The sequence below is a fragment of the Biomphalaria glabrata genome, chromosome 18, assembly GCF_947242115.1.
Source record: "Biomphalaria glabrata chromosome 18, xgBioGlab47.1, whole genome shotgun sequence".
In the NCBI taxonomy this organism is placed as follows: domain Eukaryota; kingdom Metazoa; phylum Mollusca; class Gastropoda; family Planorbidae; genus Biomphalaria; species Biomphalaria glabrata.
In genome coordinates this window covers 760,925-782,482 of record NC_074728.1, presented here as the reverse complement: position 1 = coordinate 782,482, position 21,558 = coordinate 760,925, and the positions used below count along the sequence as shown (strand labels likewise).

The window sequence follows — 21,558 nt, the reverse complement described above, 5'->3', positions numbered from 1 at the left end:
GTTTACTTTGTAATTTCGTTAGCTGCAAACAGGGATAAAAGATGAGCTAATATATGTTACACAGTCTAAATAGTGAACTTATTGGACCTTATTGTACTTCAGTGAATATAGAGTGTGAAAATGTAAATAGTGAACATGATTTAGGTATGACCGGAAGTTAATGTAGCATGAGAGATTAAGACTAAGACTAAGACTAAGACTGCTTAATTGATCCTTACGGAAATTTGTTGTGATTACAAGGACTCTTTTCTCATATAAAGACAACACAACAGAAAAATGCACATAAAAACAACAGACACAACATAAAGAGTTCATTTGGCGACTACAGGTATCTTGGTGCATTTCATGTTCCCTGATCAATGAGTGGCGGTGATAGGTCTGACCGAGTGAGCTACGAACGAGTTTTTGTACCACTCTACAGCAAGGAGCTGGAGAATGTTAGTTGAACAGTAAACAGGACAAGTATGTAGGTGAAAGAAGTTAGTCAGTACAAGTATGTAGTCAAGAGAAATAGTTGGTTTGAGTTAAAGTTTATAAGTTGAAGTGAGTAAGCTTAAGTAAAGTCAAGCAATGAACTTAGTGTGATGTAAAAGTATTTTACCCGAGTAAGAAGTTATTATGTTCATCAAAAAGAATCATGCCAATTTGTTTGATATCATGTAAATAAACCACATATTTTATTACGTTCTACAAGAATTCCCTTTTCATTTACATTTCACAAGTAGTTCCACTAACTGTTTTGTAAATATTGTAATACTGCTATGAGAAATGTGCCTACAGGCATCTCGCATATGGTCAACATGATTAAGAAATCAATTTTGTAGTTGTATAGATCTTCAATGTAAACTTTTAAAAGTGTGTACTATACTTTCATTACAGACATCTATTCTCTGTTTGGGAAAATACAAGGACAATGAATAAGAGATGGAGATGTGATACTAATGAATGTCTTTTACAAGTATTCAGGGTTGTGAAGGAGACAGGGAACAGTGATACCAAGAAATTTTTTGTTAGCTGCATTCAGGGAGATTTATTAAGAGGAAGGGGTTATTGTTCATAGAAATGTCTGTTACTGACTGCATACAGAAGGTGATGTTATCTTGGGATGTCTGTCAGTAACAGTGATACTGTTTGTATTTTTGTGTTGGTATTTATGCAACAGCGAGTTGCATCCTTTTATTCGCATCTTATATATTACAATTGTACATTCAAAAGTAAAGAGAATTGTATCCCTTGTGTATCCATGTGTTCATCTAGTCAAGCATGTTAAACAGAGACTTAAACTCTGCTAAGTCATTGGTTTTTCCTGGCTGATTCAGGCAACCTGTTCCATGCTCAAATGGCACTAGATAAGAAGGAGCTTTGTTTGAATTTATCCTAGCATAATTAGATAAGGAAATGTGTTTTTATCTTTGTGCCTTTCTATATTGTTAAGGCAAACATTATGCTTGAGATATGAACTAGATGTTTACTTTGTAATTTTGCAGAGTAATTTTGTAGTGATATGAATCAGCTTGTTTGGCCACACCATATTTTGCCCTGACTCAGAAAAAAAACAAAACCACTGATTCATCTGGGCACATCCATTGTCTTCTGAGACAGATGGAGTCAGATATGTGATATAAAAGTTATTCTCTATCAGTGAACTAGAAGTGAAAATTGAAAGAAGTCTATTTCTTAATTGATATTTGTTTTGTTGTTGTAACTGGTCAACTGTAATGCAGCAATGTTATTTGTGTGTATGTTTTCTGTAAGAGTTGGTGAAACAAATAGAAAATGTGGAAGTTATATTTCACTCTATTCATCTGATGGGCTGAATTGTCAAGAGCTTGGCTGACAACCTCAGGGTTTTAGGTTTACACCAATAAAGACAGTCAACACAGATCAAATGGGCTGCTGTATCTGTATTGTTTATTGGGTGCTATGTCCACACAGATCAAATGAGGTGCTGTATCTGTATTGTTTATTGGGTGCTATGTCCACACAGATCAAATGGGGTGCTGTATCTGTATTGTTTATTGGGTGCTATGTCCACACAGATCAAATGGGGTTCTGTATCTGTATTGTTTATTGGGTGCTATGTCAACACAGACCAAATGGGGTGCTGTATCTGTATTGTTTATTGGGTGCTATGTCCACACAGATCAAATGGGGTGCTGTATCTGTATTGTTTATTGGGGGCTATGTCCACACAGACCAAATGGGCTGCTGTATCTGTATTGTTTATTGGGTGCTATGTCCACACAGAACAAATGGGGTGCTGTATCTGTATTGTTTATTGGGTGCTATGTCCACACAGAACAAATGGGGTGCTGTATCTGTATTATTTATTGGGTGCTATGTCCACACAGACCAAATGGGGTGCTGTATCTGTATTATTTATTGGGTGCTATGTCCACACAGATCAAATGGGGTGCTGTATCTGTATTGTTTATTGGGTGCTATGTCCACACAGGTCAAATGGGGTGCTGTATCTGTATTGCTTATTGGGTGCTATGTCCACACAGACCAAATGGGGTGCTGTATCTGTATTATTTATTGGGTGCTATGTCCACACAGATCAAATGGGGTGCTGTATCTGTATTGTTTATTGGGTGCTATGTCCACACAGGTCAAATGGGGTGCTGTATCTGTATTGCTTATTGGGTGCTATGTCCACACAGACCAAATGGGCTGCTGTATCTGTATTGTTTATTGGGTGCTATGTCCACACAAATCAAATGGGGTGCTGTATCTGTATTGTTTATTGGGTGCTATGTCCTCACAGGTCAAATGGGCTGCTGTATCTGTATTGTTTATTGGGTGCTATGTCCACACAGACCAAATGGGCTGCTGTATCTATATTGTTTATTGGGTGCTATGTCCACACAGGTCAAATATGGATGCTGTCCTTACAGGTCTAACTAAAAGCTGAGTGTACTGACAAATCAGTATGAAGGAGCTTAGCAATCTTTTTTTTTTTTTTGGTATTATCTTTTACTTGCAGCATAATTGCCAAGAAATGTGTTTATATAGAGATTTAAAATGATTTTATTTACAACTTAAATAAGAGACTGTGTTAACCAGATTTGATGAAATAAGAGCGAGGAGAGTGGAGTTTGTGCCAGAGAAAAACTATATCAGAACAGATACATTCTAGTCATGCCCAATTCAGCCACTACTTGGTTAAAGAAAATTAGTCCTTATTTACATCAAACTATTCAAACTATAGACTATTCTCACACTACACTCAATGGCATACAAATACATACCAGTTCTCCCCTAACATCTGAAACATCATCTTCTTCCAGGACTTGCCCAATCTCCACAGATGAATCATCCCCTATAAATAGATTCAGACGATTTTAACCATAAATTTAACAAGTGAGTTATATAAGTCAAAGTTACTGTTTACTCGTATTTTCTCATTTTAATTATTTTTATTCATGCCTTCTCCATATGAAAGGCAAACAATCTCCAGTATTTATAATGGATAAGTATATAACAAGCCAAAATTTAAAAAATGAACTGTTAATTAAATATATATGGAACAAATCATCTTTCTTATTTACTTTACTTGTTTTAGCAGGGAAACGTAGCTGAGAAGCCTAATATTATATTACTGTGGAACTCAAGGTTGAAGCCCACTACAGACTAATTAATTAATAATGAAACAATCAGACTAAGTCACCGTCTTCAGGTAGGGAATTAAGGAAGTGTGCAAGTATTGGACAGGGCCATTGAAGAGTAGTGAAAAAACATACAACAAGAGAAAGTGGTGTCACCAAGTTCTGTCATTGAAAAAAAATGGGATAAACATTTTTAGAAAACTCTTTTTTCAAGCCCTTTGAATGTCTAAAATAATAATAATTAGAAAACAAAAATAAAGAAAATATGTATTATTTATTTGAAATTAAACAGATTAAAGCTTATAGTTTGTGTCCAATTTTTAGACAGAAAGGTTTTGTAGGTTTATGCTAGTAGCTAGCTACTAACATTGGTGTGGAGATAGTACGAGATGTTGCATAATGTTGAGTGGCCAAACATTTCAAGAAGCTGACTCATTTAAATACCTAGAGTCAAGCATAACAAGAGATGGAGGATCAAGATAAAAACATGTCTAAGTTTGGCATCCGCTGCCGTGAGCAAACTGGAAAATCTGGAGGAGTAATATCAGCTTCCCAGTAAAATTAAAACTGTCTTCTTCGCTAGCGGTCTCTGCTCTCCTATATGGTTGTGAAAGTTGGACACCGAATGCTGAGGCTGAAAGAAGTTTTTTTTAGAGTAAATGTTACAGAGAAGTGTTGCGTATCAGATACCAGGAAAAGAAGTAACAAATGAGTTTGTAATTTTACAAGTCAACACTCTGGCAAAAAAAGGAAGAACTCTTCAAAACTGTGAAGAGACAAAGGCTGAGCTGGTTTGGTCATCCTGTAAAACATGACTCACTCGTAAAAGTTGTTCTTTAAGGTACAGTGGAGGGAGCACAAAGAAAGGGTCGTTCAAAGAAAAGCTGGCTGAATAAGGTAAAAGAATGCACCAGCCTGTCTCTTGATATCCTGCAAAGAATAGCTGCTGATCAGGAAAAGTGTAGGGATTTAGTCATGCGAACGGTCACAAGTCAAGTTTAAGCACAATGACCTATGACTAAACTATTGGTAAGCATCTCTCTTGAGATAAAAGTAAGAATTGTACTGTTCTACTATTTTGTACATCTTCTTAGCAATTTATTGAAATTAAATCAAGAATAAAGCAACATTTTGGAGTAATATAAAGAAGACAATATTAAGGCTTCAGGAGACAGTATCTTGATGTCTTTGTTTTAAGTCTATGGATTATAGCTGGACATGGTCTATCTCTAAAAAAAAAACAAAAAAACAATGAAACTGCTATCCTATCATTATTTTATTTGTAACATTAATATAGAGGTATAGCAAAAATTCATGATTTGTGTTAATTTAGTCTTTATAGGGAAAGCTCATGAAAATAAATTATTAAGAATAAAAAATACAAACTTTATCTTTAACCCATAGTTAATTTATAAATAGATCGTATTATAAATATGTATATTTTAAAAAGCTTTTTCTAGTTCAGCCACTTTTGACTGTAGTCCAGAGGTCTTCATTTTTTTTAAACAATAATGCACAGCATAGTATTTATTGAGCTCAAGCAGAACTCCACAGTTTAAAACCTGTTTCTACTTGAACTACAGAGTCTTGGAGTTACTGAATTATAACTTAGTAGCAGAAGATTGCTTGTTTAATTGGCTCAAATCCCTACTGTCTACAGTCGTAACATTTCTTTTATATAAGCTAAATTAACTCTAGCTCTACTGTGTGCAACATGGTGTTGTAATAACTAATTTGAATATATTTATATATAGTCAGTGGTGTAATTATAATAAAATATAAATATAATGAAGCTTATAATAGAGATGTATATATGAGAGACAAGTGTCTAAATATCAATACATTATGTACGTTTTCTCCTTTTAACACAATTTATGTTTATCGCCAAGTTAAAATGTTTAAACTGTCTAGAGGGGAGGGAGTGGTGGCTGAACTGAAGTGCTAGGCTTCAGAACAAATGACATTGAGTTCAAATCTGGGGTGAAGCCAGGCATTTTGGAAATCTATAATTAGGACTTGACACTTGTTGAAGAACATGAATTTAGTTAATATTCTGTTAATTTTGGGGTCAATAGGAAAACATTACAGCATCTGTCCTATGCAATGTTCGGTTTTAAGTCCAACTGATGTGCTGATTGGGACTGACCTTGACCTCAGAGAATAAAATAACTTTGGTAAACGTGTTTAGAAATGTATTTTATATTAAACAAGCATTCAATAATCAAGAACTAAACTCCATCACCAAGCAGAGAATAATTTTTAATTTAATCTAAAATTTTGCTTGAGAATAAACTGATTTTAAGAAAAGGATTTGGCCTACACAATATATAATTATACTGCAAGCCTTGGCCAAATGGAAGTTACCATGCTAAAAATCACCAAAAGTTAATTGTTTTAGCTAAATACTATTAAACATGTTAATTTTTTTTAGCTAAATACTATTAAACATGCTTTATCTACACCAGCAGAATCAATTGTATACTAAAACCTGTATATAGATTGATATATCAAATAACCAAGCTGAAATTATTGCTAAGGATACTACTATCCACCAGTAAACCACTGTAATATTTATTCTTTACTTTACTCACTATGAAATTTAAACATATATTCAAAACTATAGACTGTATTATGAAAATAGAGAATATATGCTGCCAATGTGAACCCAGGGTTTCACTGCTGCATGCAGACATAAGAAACTTGGTTGGGAGCATTCCATTTATTCAATACATCACCAAAAACAAAACCCAAGCACTCAAGATTTTGGGGAGAGAAAAAAAAAAAGGCAGAGTGCAACATATTTAGCCTCATTCAAGGATGGCCCAAAAAGTTAAGCAATGGAACAGATTTTATCCCCTTTCATTTTAATGATAGGTTAAAAAATATATTTAAAATTATATTAATCAGATCAAGTATTAAACATAAAGACTCATATTTCTGAGACAAATCTTTTGGGAGGGGTAGAAAAGGACTCAACTATTATTCTGTACATAATGCTAACTTGAACAGTTTTAAAAAAAAAAATCAGCTTTCTAATTTCTTGATTATATAGAATACATTATAAAGCAGTTAAAAAAAAACTAGATCTATGTTGTAGTTCTCCAGTGTTTAAAACTGCTACCAAAGAGCTCTGCCATCTACTATGTAGTTCACTGGGCAAAAGGTAAAGAGAATGCAGCCACTAGGAATGCTTTAAGACCCAACTACACTAGCAAAAAAAAACCCACATATTTATCTAAAAAGATGTAACTAGGTTAGTAGGAGAGGTTAATATTTGTTTCTTCTCTTGCCTTTCTCTTTGTTTCCTTTTAAACCTGCAAGGCAGTGAATACAGTTAAACAAATACAGCAATGACATTTGAATGACAACGGCTGAACAATATTCAAAACTAATGTTGAGTTCATTCAACAAGTTCAAATAATAATAGAATAAGATGAGAAGTACACGCTTCCAAGAGATTTCCGCATGAACTTCTGTGATTGTCAAAATGTGACGATTAATCTTGTCCTGTCTAAGGAAGTTTTAATATTAACAAAGACAATACCTATAATGATAAAGCACACAGAATATTATATCAAAGCATTTAATATGTATACATGTCTAAAAGAAATAAATATACATGTAAGTCTGAAAGAAAATGTCTTTGTAATATTGGACATGAGGAGACCACTCCTTACCTGACTGTGTGAACCAGAAGTCACATTTGTCCAGTGGTTTTAAGTCCCAAATGTTAGAATGATCTTTTGGCACTGGTTTCACTACATCTTCAGGCTGGGAAGCAAAGAAATAGTTTGTTAATTCCAACGTTTTTCAAATACATTTTTTGCAAATGTTTTATTGTCTAGTGATTTAGTATTTTATATGGTTTCCAAGACCCATCTGGCACCTACTTATTTTGCCTATTCCAAAGTTTTTCAAATATATTTTTGCAAATGTTTTATTGTCTAGTGATTTAGTATTTTATATGGTTTCCAAGACCCATCTGGCACCTACTTATTTTGCCATATCTTTAAAGTTGTGAATCTGTTGAAGATCTTATTTTACTTTTTGTGATTAACACATTTTTCTGGTGGTATCTTTTGGGTGTCAAAAGTTGGTTTTTTTTTTATTCTCCAGTTTGGAGGCCAGTTGATGCCACTTGTAATACCTGTTAGAGATGGAGTGACCTCGCCCTTGCTGGAAGAAAGCCTGGGTAGTGAATTTGTGATAGCTGGACTACCAACACGACAATACTTGCTTACCTTTAATACTGACCGGATCCAAAGGAATGCAACACTGACGCAGAATTGGTGTCATTTGGCTCCAAAACCGATTTTGTCAAAGTTTATTCCCTTAGTCTTTGACTCACGTAATTCAGTCCAGCTTTGAATATATATATAACGGTTTGGTTTGATTTAAGCTTCACGTGTGGTAACATTATTCTGTGGCTAGTAACTGTGAAAGGGAAGCAATTAGTAAGTCTCCCTTGCCCATACATAGCCTTTCCATAGCAAGTCCTAAGCATCACCTCTTCATTGTGACATGGACCAAAAATCCTTTCCAATGACAAATTAGGATAGATTTCCTACTATACTTCATCAAAGGCGATAGACGTAAACTGAGGCTGATCTGCAAGGGTCACAGAGGAGGTCAGGCCACAAAATTCGAAGCAGTCATGGCCTGTTGGTATATTTATACTGCCAACCATTTGTTTATAATTTTTTTTTTATTTAAGTAATCTTATTGGAGATTGTCCTACTAAAGGTTATTCACTTTGCTCTTAGTTTGTTTTTATTTTTCATTTTCAAAGTGCAAAGAAAATTTTTATATGGTTTTAAAAATGTTAAGTTTATGAATACTTCTAGTTTCTGTACACTGAATACACTTCTTCTAGCCAGTGTTTTGATTATGCCATTCAGCTATATGATTTTTATAATCTTGTACACTGGAAAGGGTGTGTGTGAAAAAAAAACAAAAAAAAACACACAAATAAAAAAAGTTCAGAATCAACTTACAGATATTTCATACATGCTGTTCAGAATTGATGTGATCAGACGAATTGTAGGTGGTGATATGGTAAAAATAAAGTCTGAGATAATGACATCAATGTGATGGTCCTTACCATTAGGACCATTGGCCATTAAATCTATATCGACAGGATGAAGGACCTAGAAAATAAAAACAACAAAACCATAGGACATTTTTTCAGCTAGAAAGCTTATATCAGTGTTTATAAATTTGAATAATAATAATATCACTATCCCATAATATAAGGAAAACTGAAATGGAAAAACAAAGAAAATATGGAACCCTAAGCTTGAAGATTAAGCAGTTATGGAATTTGTCTAAAATAATATTATACCCTGTTATATCAACAGAGGGGATAATGACAACTGACCTAACAAGGCCCTTAACATCCCTAAGAAGATTCTTGTTGCTTGTCAGAGGGCGGTACTGCTGCAGACCTGCCACATCACCAGAAAATTTCTCTGTGGACACTGAGGGACTAAAAGGAATTTTGTTTCTTTGACCCTGGCAGTGCCAGAGGGTGAATATTAGTTCATTTTTCACATAATAATAATAAGGTTTGTCTTTGAGTCCCAAGACTAATGAGAAATGCAGTATTTCAAGTGGCTAAAAATGAGAAGTGCAGTATTTCAAGTGGCTACAAAGTCCCAGCTGAGACCTACATATTTTGCCACATCCAGATTTGAATAGCAGAAGAAAGATCTACAGAAGTACTGGTCCAAGTAAAATACTTTGGGGGTTGACATAAAATTATAGGTAGTAATGATCTAATAAAACAATTTTAAAAAATATACTGTTAAGAATGAACAGGCATCAGACATTGATAATGTCCTTAGATAACTTAGTAGTAGCAAATGAGAAGATTGTTTTATTCAAACAGTTCTCCAGTTCTTTTACATTCATCAAACATAGACATACACTAAGGAATGTTTTTTTTATATATATAGCTATCAGCTATATATTGAATGAGTAACAATAGATACATAGGGCATGTTGAAGTTTGCTGCTAATAAAGAAAATCCTTTTTTTTTTTTTTTTTGTAGTAGCATGTTTTCCACCATTGTCCTAAAGCATACTCAGTGCTACATATTTTACAATGGTTGAGTTATGCAATTAAAAGAACTGAACATTACTAGTAGGTATCAGATGCAATAATAATACTATTAGCTATCAATTAACAATTCTACTCAGATGCAATGTAAATTACTAGAAGGTATCAACTATTCTATTTCAAGTAATGATACATTACTATTTGCAAGAAAGTCTTATGAATGTTGTTTTTTTAAATGATCTCAACCCACAAAAAAGATTTCTTTTGGTACCAAAACTAAAAAAAAAATGTAACAATTTTTTTTCTTACAATGCTCACAAAAAGAAACAAAATGAAGACTTAGTAAAAACAACTAATTGAAATAAAATTCACAAAGTTTTTAAAAATACAAAGAAAACCTTGAAACTTTTTAAAGCTGTCTAAAAGATCAAACAAATAGTGAACCAAATGTAAAATAAACAGTCCAAGCAAGCCCACATAGATTAAAACTGGCAGCCTCTCCCAGGTATGTTCATAGTAGTTATAGCAGATCTCTAGAAGTGTCTTCTCCAGAAATGACACAAGTCTAGTCTTTTTTAAGATCTACAGCAGCAAATACAAGTAAGAAGGATCATGATTCTTAGTTAACATGATAATAATGCTGAAATTAATGCAGACTATCTGTACATTAATTTTCACAGAAATAATAAATATATTTAATGGACCTTACTACTACTACTACTAATAATAATAATAATAATAAAGGGACCACAATGAATTGTGTTTCCTTCATTTCAAACATAATCATAATTTAATTTATAGAGCGCTGTTAACAAACATTGTGTAGGCTCAAGGCGCTGTGATAACATCACAAACATAATCACCACAGCTAAAATGACAAACTAATCTAAAAAAATTTCAACCTTACAAATTAGTTGGAATTGTCAACACTAATTTTAGAGAGTAAACAGTAAATTCTCATAATAACAGGTCCTAATTTTTTTCTTATTTGAAATTCTTGAAGATGTTCATGAAAGTAGCTTTTTATTTGCTTAATTTTACTTCCTAGAACTAGAATGGGGGTTGGAATAAAATCCAACCATTTCAGCTGCATTAAACAGTAACATGTATATGGCTCCTCCTATCTCGGAAGACAATGTGACCAGATACAGTAGCATGTAGGGAAGTCTTTAAAATATCTTCTTTAGATGATGGAATGTTACATCCTAAATCTGACCTACAAAATATCCTCTCGATTTTCTATTGCACTTAAAGTAAAAAAGTAAAGTTCCCCTTTCAGACCTTGTTGTCTATAGGGCAGATGATGTAAAGGTCATCTGTTTCTGTGGCCTACAGTTAACAAGGGTGTCATGTGGCCAGCACAATGACCAACCGCATTTACTTTTCCCCAACTAATGTCAGGTACCCATTAAAGCTGGGTGAACTCCGAGGTGCCCAAAGATCCCAAATTAAAAAATCCCAGCTTCGAACCTGGGAAGCCAAACACTTTACCGCTCAGCCACAGTGCCTCTATTGCAATAGTAACCAAAAATTGACCACTAAGCTAATTTTATGAAGTAAATCGGTCAAAAATGTATTTAACATAAGTATCTGGTCAAAAATGTATTTAACATATATATCTGGTCAAAAATGTATTTAACATATGTATCTGGTCAAAAATGTATTTAACATATGTATATGATTACATCAATAAAATTATGGAACTGCATGAATTCCTTTGGCTGTTCACTCCAAATTTCTATATAAGAAGTCTTAATTTTGAAATAAAGATTATGTCCACTCAGTTCACTAAGAGACAGTAAAGGCTTCCCCACTATTCTGTCATTAAGTATAGGGAAATCTTAATTTAAGAGAACACTATTGAACCCATTATTGGTCCTCCAGTCCTATGACGCATGTATCTCTGAATGGGAGCCTGGCTATACTTGACCAAATCAATCATAAACAACCAATAACGGGAACTTACACTTTGCTGTTTTTCAGGCTGACCAAATATACAGGAGACCAAACTCAGCTCCTTGATGGAACCATTAATGTTAATGACGTCAGGATTGATTCTCAGTCTAAAGTCCAGCTGAACCTGCAAGGAAGCAAATCATATGGAATTTAATCCAATGGTAAATGTCAGATTAATTACTGGAGTTAATTATCTTGTACTTGAATAATTTTAAATCTTTTTTTTATCTTAACCCAATTTATACTTTAATAATTCAGTTTGGTGGTTCATGATGTTATGGGAAGCGTGGTCGAGAGGCCAAGTACGCTTGAACTTGGCTTGGCTACCTATGAAGGGGGCTCAAGGTTCGACACACGACTGTAGAAGAGTTGTGTTTACTGAGCGCCTAAAGGCAGCACAGAAAACCTAATCCCAGATACCCCCTTCCCCCACTGGTCCATGTAAAAGATTATTAAAAATTAATGATAAATCTATATTAAGCTATTTATTAAGCTTTGTGTCTAAGACTAAGACTGCTTTGTTGGAAATTCATTTTGATTACAAGGAATGTAAGCTTATTCAATTAAAAATAACAGATAGCTGTGGCTGTCATACTCTTTCACATTGACTACTGCAATGCAGAGCTAGCTGGTATATCTCATGACAAAATCATTAGGCTGCAGCAAATTCATAACAACGCTGCACGAAAAGTCTTACTTTTACAACTACAAAGTAAAGTTCCCCTTTCTACCTTGCGATCTATAAGGCAGATGATGTTCAGGTCCACGGTTACTAAGAATGTCATGAGGCCAGCACAACTGCCAACCATCTTTACTTTTTCACAACTAATGTCAGGGGCAGCTGGGTGGACTCAAAGGTGTCCTAAAGATCCCGAAATTGAAAATCCCAGAGTTCACCAAGATTTGAACCCAGAATCCCTCAGTTTGGAAGCCGAGCGCTTTACCACTCAGTCACCCCCACCTCCACTAAACCTACTAGCAATATAAAAAAAGCAAGATGTGATTATGCTACTTGTACACTCCATTGGCTCCCTGAGAACGCAAGAATTGACTACAATGTGGCCACAATTTGACATACAACAAAAATGCCCCTCTACCTCGATGGACTCAACGCTTCTAGTCAAGCAATGTTTCTCCTCAAAAGTTAGGGTCATTGATCTCAGACAAACAACATGCTTCACTATATTCAAGAAGAACATTAATACCTATATGTTATAAAACTCTTTGTTATTTTAACTCTTATGTTGTTTATGTTATTATAACATTATGTTATGTTTGTGAACAGGGCTTTATAATATGTAATAATTATTATTATAAACAGCAACATTCTACAAAAAAGAACAGACAAACAACAAATTTTACTTGAATCACTTACATCTACAATCAGGCTGTTGGTGTGAGGATTCATCTGATCCTCTATCATGTAGATCTCTGGCTTGGCCACCTTGACCACAATATCCATGGAGCCAACAAACTTCTCAGGTACAGTAGGAGGCGGTGGAGGTTTCACTGAAACAAAATCAAATGAGACATTAAGACTTAAATTTCTGTTGAAGAACTGAACAGATTTTATTCTCTAATGACAAATATTTGTTTGGGGAACCAAATGCAATGTTGAGAATGGGAACAAGAATAACATAAAAAATCCTTTTTTAAAAAAAAACAAAAAACCAAGCTTATCGTAAGGGGAAGAGCTCTGCCCTTTCCACTTTATCCATCAAAAATGTACGACATGAAGAAATCTAGAAACTAAATCAGTATCTTCCTAGCTAATTGAGTATGTGTAGAGATATAATGGTTCTAGGTTGAAACCCAACATCATTTGCTGTCATGCAGGTTTGAACTAGAACATAATAATCTTCAGTTCTGAAGGCTAGTCTCAGTTTTGGTCAACTTGTCTTGAAAAAAGTTTATCTCTAAATACTTTTTAAAAAGTCATTAATACAGAAATTTTCTTCACTACCACAGCAACCCATTGAGTTTCACTTATCACACTGAATGAAAAATTCACAAAACTCACCTTCTGTCTTTTTGGTCTTTACAGACAGTGAATGGGTCTGCTTGTTGACTACCACTGGTGCTGCTGGCACACTACTCATGAAGAAATCCATCACTTTCATGATAAACTCCAGGCACACGCAGACATGTATGGAACATATCTGAAGCTGGACTGGAACAGTCAAGTACACATTTAATGGCAGACAAGACATTTATAGGAAGACATTTCTACTATTTAGGTTCTTGACATGTAACATAATAGCAGCAATAAAGTACCAAGGTGAATGAGAGAAAGGGAAGAAAATATAACAAAACATAGATAAGCCCTAGGGAGGCATGGTGGCTGAGCGGTAAAACGCTTGGCCTCTGAACCGAGGGACCTGGGTTGGAATCCTGGTGAAGACTCTCCCATCTCTAATGGGTACCTGACATTAGTTGGGGAAAAGTAAAGGAGGTTGGTTGTTGTGCTGGCCACGTGACACACTCGTTAACCGTAGGACACAGATACAGATGACCTTTACATCATCTGCCTTATAGACCACAAGGTCTATAGATAAGCCCTGAAGTGGAGGTACCAGTGTAATATTTTCTTAGATCAGCCAGCGTTCAAAAAAGAAAGAGCTTGTGATCTGGCCTCATGATTACATTCTCCTTCCAGAGCCCACCCACATCTCTTTCCATAACCGTCCTCACAATAAATTCTATACTAAGGGTCAACACAGTCAAACAAAGATCCTAATTTAAATTACGTCTATCTCTCTCTAACAATACAAGATGATGACATTAATACATATAAAGCTTCAGGAAAAGGAATAATGAAACATAAAAGGAGTTTGAAGCTTTTAGTGCTGAAACATATGATGAATAAACATATGAACATGTACCAAGGCTGTTGAGAGAAAGTGAAGAAAATATGATGAAACATAGATAAACCCCCGAGGAGGACTCAACAACAGACCCTAACCCGGCACCATCACCTAGCAGTGACCAGGTTCTAAATAGATGTTACATTGGTACCTGGTGGCTGTATAAGAATATCAATATTTTATTATTAAACATGCAAGCTCAACAAAACCCCTTTAAAAATAGATTAGAAAATGTTTAATTTAACTTATTACTAATGCAAGCCCTGAATTGGAATAATAACAATAAATGATTTTCGCACAGAACATGAAAAGATGTAAGAAACATCTGTACATAGAGACACAAGAAATGATATTCTCATGAAATGCAGGCTATGATCTTCTCATGAAATGCGGGCTTACATAAAAAAAAGTGCTACAGGTCTCAGCACCTGATTCACTTCTAAGTGAACCTAAAGCATACCTACCTATTTTGTTTTGCTCGGCATCTTGTTTATAAAGGAGGTCAATAAAGATGTCAGAGTCGTTGGCGGTCGTATGACTGCTTAATGTTTCTCTAGCCTTGTTCTTGTGAGCTGTGCGGCGGATCAGCCTGATGAAGATAAAGTAAGACTTAATCATGTTCTGATTGCAGGCTGGTGTGGATTAGAATGACAAGAAATGAACACAGCAGTAGCAGTCAACGCAGATCTAGTCAAAAAAAGCTGAGACAAAACTTCAAGAGGGGAGGATAGTGGTGTTGGGCATTTAGCTTATTTTAAGATAAGATTATTTTATTGGTAAAAAAAAATTCATTTTATTACAATTGTCCACTGCAACAATAATATTTATTTATACAAAAAAATATTTGTAAAAAAGTATCATGAATGGATTAAGAAAGAATACTTATCACAAAGCTTATATCTACTCACTCTGTCAGTTTGATCTAAACTAACTGATACAATGCTTAATATAAGCTTTGTTTTTTTTTATAAAGTATTTTTTAAATTTACTTTTTTTCAAAGATATTACATTCCAAAATTTTTTTTTACATAATTTCAACTATTTTCTTTTATTATTATACCATGTTCTAACCTGAACAACATAAAAATATTTTGCAAAATTATGATAAGTTTACTAAATTCTAAGCTAAGTCAATAAATCATTTATATTTTTTTGTTGCCAGATTTAATTTCAATTATCTCAAAAAATCAATTTTATTACTCAATATTTTTACTAAATTTTGCATTTCTTTATCGAATGTGATCAATTTTACAAATATCATAACACAATTGTAAAATTACATATTGAATGTTTTTTAAACTTTTATAATGAAAATGTGAAATTTTCAGGAGTTTCAAGTTTTCTTTTAAAAATGAAGATAATTCTATTATTATCATATATATATATTCTAAAGGATAGCAAGGTTGTCAGTGTGCAAAGCTAAAATGAGGGCAATAGTGACAAATGGACAAAAAAAAGACATCTCAAACTACTGTCAGAGGGCCACATTTAAAAAATTGTCAGGGGAAAAATAACAACCCTATCATATTTTTTGACTACATTGTAATGGAACATAAGTTGATTAACTAAATGGCTAAATTATACCAAGATGTACGTGTGTGTGTCTTGGTAGAGAAGATATGGGGTGCTAAATAATAATAATTAGGCTTGTCTTTGAGTCCAAAGATTAATGAGGAAACACAGGCCCAGCGGAGACCTTCATATTATTATAACTCTGCCATGCGCACCGCCATCCAGGCTAGTGCAGAAGGTGCGCACATCTAGAAACCAGACTAGGAAGGATGTTTACATGAGGAGGAAGAAGAACAATTTCCGCCCAAGTCTAGAGCCGATATGAGGATGCTGTGCTCAAGGCAGATGCCCTATGTGTTTGTCATGTCCTCTTGTAAATAAACACATATGTCTGGTTGAGTTGCCTCCCAGTTATTACATTATTTTGCCACATTCAGCACAGGCTAAATACTACACATTCAATGCCTATTACTCAATTTCTCGATGAACAAAAAAAAAAAAAAAGAATGCTTGTGAGGTAAGAGGGTGTAGTTGGTACCAATACAACACAGACAAAACATGAGTCTGGCTTTCACAACAGCTTTCTTAAAATACAGTTGGACCATTTATACAGGTGTGTTAAATACAATGTTTGAAGAAAAAAATTAAGCGCTTGTATTAATTAATGTAAAAGGTAGCCAAAGAGTTAACGAGATGCATTTATGAATTTGATTTGGTTTCGAAATGCCTCACTTAGTAATGCCTCCTTCTCTTTCTGCCCGACAGTCGTCCATGGTGAAGTCCACCAAGGCCATCTTGGCCAGCAGCGACTGGTCAGATTTCATCTCCACAGCAAGGAACAGGTTATGGAGACACAACTGGGACAGCATTTTCTTACTTGACCTGGTCTTCTCTCCAGCTTCCTGTAGAGAACAACAGTCATATAGGTCAGTGAACAAAGCTTTACTGGGAAGAGAAGAGTATGACCTAGCTGCTTAACATTGACAGTATTAGTCCAAAAGTGGATTCCAAATGAATTCTTTTTATTTAAGAACATCACCGTGTTGTCTTTATATGAGAAAAAGAGTCCTTGTAATCACAAAAACATTTACATAAAGATTAAAAAATGCAGTCTAAGTCTTACTCTTAAATCCTGTAAGCTCTAGTAGTAATTAAAGGTCCCCATTCAGACCTTGCAGGGCAGAGGGGATAAAGCATATTTGTTTCTATGCTTGATGGCTATCCAGTGTGTCATGTGATCAGCACAATGACCAACCAGCCTATTTCAAATATATATAAGAATTGGGTGGACTCAGTTTATTTACGATCCAGGAGTTCAAAATCCCAGTCCCATGGATTCAAACTCATGACACTTTAGTAGCCAAGTACATTATGACAAGCATCACACTTCAATCTAATGGGTTCCAAGCAATAATAAAGGAAGTTGAAGCAGTTAGGCTTTTTAAAGATAAGCTGATAGACTTGCAATCAATGCAAAGAGATGAATTTAATATCTACCCCCCAAGGTCCATTATAAGTTTCAAGTAAAAAGTTATGTTTTTCTTATTAGGTTAAAACCTAGCCTTATATATATATATATATATATATAGATAGAGAGAGAGAGAGAGAGAGAGAGAGAGAGAGAGAGAGAGAGAGAGAGAGAGAGAGAGAGAGAGAGAGAGAGAAGAAATTTGAAAGACCTAAGAAACACAAGAAAATTTTTTTTTTTAAATTACAAAAACAAAGTAGAGATCAGGCTGAATACTGACCATGTTGACACGTCCTCTGTATAACTGTACAATGATAGAAGATAGTTTGAAATCCAGCTTCGTGCTGGTGTAGACCTCCTCATGGATGACTGTTTTTGTTTCACTATCAGCCAGCTTAAAATCAAGGGATGTCACCTCGGCTAGACAAATAAATGACAGTAATTGTAAAGGGTACAGGGTATACAAACAAAATAAACAAAGAACTTTGGAATGAACAAATATTTGTTTTAAATTGTATGGAATAAAGTTAATGGACTCAAATAGATATCCTTCTCTTTAATATTTATTCACAGACCTTAGGCTAAGCAAGATATATCATTAAATCTCATTATGATTGATTTTATTTATAGTTGATACATGGGCTATCAATACAGTTATGTAACTATTTTCACATTTTTTAATTTCAGTGCATTAAGAATATTCTGAAAGTAACTAATAGTCTAAAAGTTTCTTTGTCATTTTTTTATTTTTATATTTAAGGATTTTTTATTTATCATTACAGTTACTGTCTTAAGCTCATGAACTGTGAACTTCAAAATGTAAATTTTTCAAAAAATACATTAGACCTCTTTAAAAAAATAGTGTAATGTAACTGCAAATCTTTTTTCTAAAAAAAAAAAAAAGTCTTTCGCTAAACATACAATCACAAGAAAAGCATCATTTAAAAAAAATATTCATTTGAAGATTCCTCTTTTAAGAGCAGAGTAAGACTAGATAACCTGATGAGTAAATTCAAAAGTTTAATACCATATTTGAAAAACTAAAAGTAAAATGCGCTGACTACCTTTAGCAGCTATGTTAGTAGCTGAATCAACCTGGATGGTGATCAAGTCATTGGGATTTCTCTCCTTCAAGTTGCCCACCAATATATTCATTGCCAAGGCAAGGTCATCTTTGTTCAATTGAATCTGGAAAAAAAAAAAGAAAATATATCTTAGATTGACACTAGCAAACTAAAAGATGGTATCCTAAATTTGAATATGGAAAGAATATTTTGTGGCTACAAATAAATTATGTGAAGATCCTAATACATTGAAGTGTCATTCAGACAAATGACAAATCTTAGATGCAGGCAACCGCTTAGGACTAAGTATAATTAAAACCTCTAATTAACCTTTCTAAAGTCTATCAGCTCAACAATAAGGATTACTAATGCTGTTCTTTTTAATTGGTTCTGCATGCACATATAGGTAGGTCTCTAAGTCCCATGCAAATATAAGTAGGTCTCTAAGTCCCATGCAAATATAAGTAGGTCTCTAAGTCCCATGCACATAAAGGTAGGTCTCTAAATTTCATGCAGATATAGATGGTCTCTGTCCCATGCAAATATAGGTAGGTCTCTAAGTCTCATGCAGATATAGATGGTCTCTAAGTCCAATGCAGATATAAGTAGGTCACTAAGTCCCATGCACATATTGGTAGGTCTCTAAGTCTCATGCAGATATAGATGGTCTCTAAGTCCCATGCAGATATAAGTAGGTCTCCAAGTCCCATGCACATATAGGTAGATCTCTAAGTTCCATGCAGATATGGATGGTCTCTAAGTCGTATTGACGGTAGAAAATCCTCTCCTAATTGACCATAAATAAATGAATGGATCAGTCTCTATCTCTCTAGTTGATAGGAGAAAATTGAAGGGAGTTGGTTATGTTAACTGTCACAGCGCCCCTACAACAAAAGTCAAGGGATAAAAAGAGATTGATCACTTCATAAGATGCACAGAGCTGACTTTTTGCAAAGAAGAGCTTCTGGGAAAAGAAGGAAATGAAAGAGACTCTAATTCTGGCAAAAGAGAGAAATGGCAAGAGATGATCACTACAAGAATTGACTACAAGGTGGTCACACTTTGTCATGAGTGCATCTAGAAATGCCCTTGTACCCTGGTGAACTGATCACTCTATATGTTCTTATGAGAGCCCTGAGCTCCCTCAAAAGTTACAGTTTACTGAGTTTTTCAGTGCATGAACCAAAGGTTTGGAACTTGCTCCCTATTGAGCTCAGACAAGCAACATGCTTTGATATATTCAAGAAGAACATTTAAATATATCTGTTCAAAACTTATTTAGATTAGTTTGTCATTTTAACCCTTGTGTTTAGGTCTCTTGTGTTCTCATAGCTCCTTGAGCCTACATTATGTTAGTTAATACAGCGCTATATCTTATCAAATACAGATGTTACTTCAAGATCATTATGTCCTAAAGTGAGTCCCTTGGTAAATCTAGTCATGCATGTTAATCAATGACTTAAACTCTGCCAAGTCATTGGTTTTCCTGGCTGACTCAGCACTAGGGAAGAAAGAGTATTTGTACAAATTTGTAAAAAAAATAAAAATTGATTAAACTAGAAGTTTTCTTTACAGACCTATGAAATTACAAGACCAGTAATAGTGTAAAATGGCCAGAGAAAGTGTAGGTAAAAGTCTATTTACATTAATAGTTTCCAGAAGCCCGCCAATTTCAATATCGGGAACACCATGGTACCACCCTGTCGATAGGTTCCTCAAAATGTTCACTTTGAATGTGATGGGGTCCAATATGGTGATCTCCCAATTAATGGCTCCATCCTCATTGATCAGCAAGCCTCTGTCAATAAAGAAAAACATTCGAACAATGATCTACCACTTTTACTGCACAGCTCACCCTACTACATATTAAACTCTCACCAAATAGTTCACTCAAATCAGACCAATGACTTTTATCTGAGCACATAAACTATTGACATTCCATCTTAATCCATCTGTTAAATGTTGCTTTTCATATCCAATCTTTGTTCCTGCTCTAATTATGTTCAATTTAGTAGAGTTGAAAAGAATTTTCTACCTTTGTTTATTGTGGGAACAAAATCTGTCTGCATAATAAAATATATGTACTTTAATTAAGTTAAATAAAGTTTTAAATACTTTATAATGTGTACAAATAGAGTTTGCCTACTATTATTGAGCAAAAAAATAATTTGTATTAAATAAATTTTTTTAACTCTTTATAATGTGTACAAATGTAAACTAGAAAAAAGACATAAAAAAGCTTTATAAAGTACTCAATTTCTAAGGGTGGTTTTAGTACACTGCCCTTCTGATACAAAAGTTTGGGAAAAAAAAAGAACTACTGCATTCTAAATCCAAGTCTGTGACTGAAAGTAGATGCTGCTCTGTGGTGACACTTATACCATAACTATAATTCAAAAATCCCTACAGAGTATATGTTAATGCATTAATTTATTGACAAACTACTTGTAGCATATTAAAAAAACAACATTTTTTAACATTGACTCAGGCCCATGTACAAAAATATTTTAAAATTTACTAGGGCTCATGTAAAACCTATGACTTACCGGGAAAGTCTCAGGTTGGTCAGCATGACCACCAATTGCTCCATGATGTGTGCCCGGTGAGCAGGCTCAGTTTTGTCCCGCCTCTCAAATTTGTTGACAATGTTGATATCCCCCAGGTTGATCATCATGACCTCCAGTGACCTGGAGGACTTGGGGATGACCACCAGTGGGGCTTTTATCTGTTACACACACAAAATTAAAAATCAATACTGAAATACTATAACCATAATAGGTCAATATTAAGTGTGAAACTATCAAACTCTGACTGTAACATAGGCCAACTTTAAATATAAACTGTCAAACTCTGACTGTAACATAGGCCAACTTTAAGTATAAAACTGTCAAACTATCTATGTAACATAGGTCAACTTTAAGTGTAAAACTGTCAACTCTCTAACTGTAACATAGGCCAACTTTAAGTGTGGAACTGTCAAACTATCTGACTGTAACATAGGCCAGCTTAAAGTGTGGAACTGTCAAAC

The 21,558-nt window shown here is 34.4% G+C and overlaps 1 protein-coding gene across 28 annotated transcripts in view; it reads right to left on the bottom strand.

Annotated features, from left to right (window-relative positions):
- The window catches only part of LOC106059486 (intermembrane lipid transfer protein VPS13C-like), a 142,241-nt gene that overhangs the window by 58,935 nt on the left and 61,748 nt on the right, over nt 1-21,558 (bottom strand). For 24 of the 28 annotated variants that reach the window (XM_056016728.1, XM_056016735.1, XM_056016721.1 and 21 more), the window contains 14 exons: nt 21,077-21,255; nt 20,175-20,328; nt 18,531-18,654; nt 17,747-17,886; nt 16,731-16,900; nt 14,951-15,075; nt 13,643-13,792; nt 12,998-13,131; nt 11,633-11,746; nt 10,144-10,248; nt 8,603-8,755; nt 7,286-7,379; nt 6,899-6,922; nt 3,252-3,322 (listed from right to left, as the gene is read on the bottom strand). In XM_056016728.1, coding sequence (XP_055872703.1) covers nt 3,252-3,322; nt 6,899-6,922; nt 7,286-7,379; nt 8,603-8,755; nt 10,144-10,248; nt 11,633-11,746; nt 12,998-13,131; nt 13,643-13,792; nt 14,951-15,075; nt 16,731-16,900; nt 17,747-17,886; nt 18,531-18,654; nt 20,175-20,328; nt 21,077-21,255 — 1,737 coding nt within the window. The remainder of the gene's footprint in view (nt 1-3,251; nt 3,323-6,898; nt 6,923-7,285; nt 7,380-8,602; nt 8,756-10,143; nt 10,249-11,632; nt 11,747-12,997; nt 13,132-13,642; nt 13,793-14,950; nt 15,076-16,730; nt 16,901-17,746; nt 17,887-18,530; nt 18,655-20,174; nt 20,329-21,076; nt 21,256-21,558) is intronic. The other 4 variants (XM_056016725.1, XM_056016747.1, XM_056016749.1 and 1 more) reach the window with 2 other exon arrangements.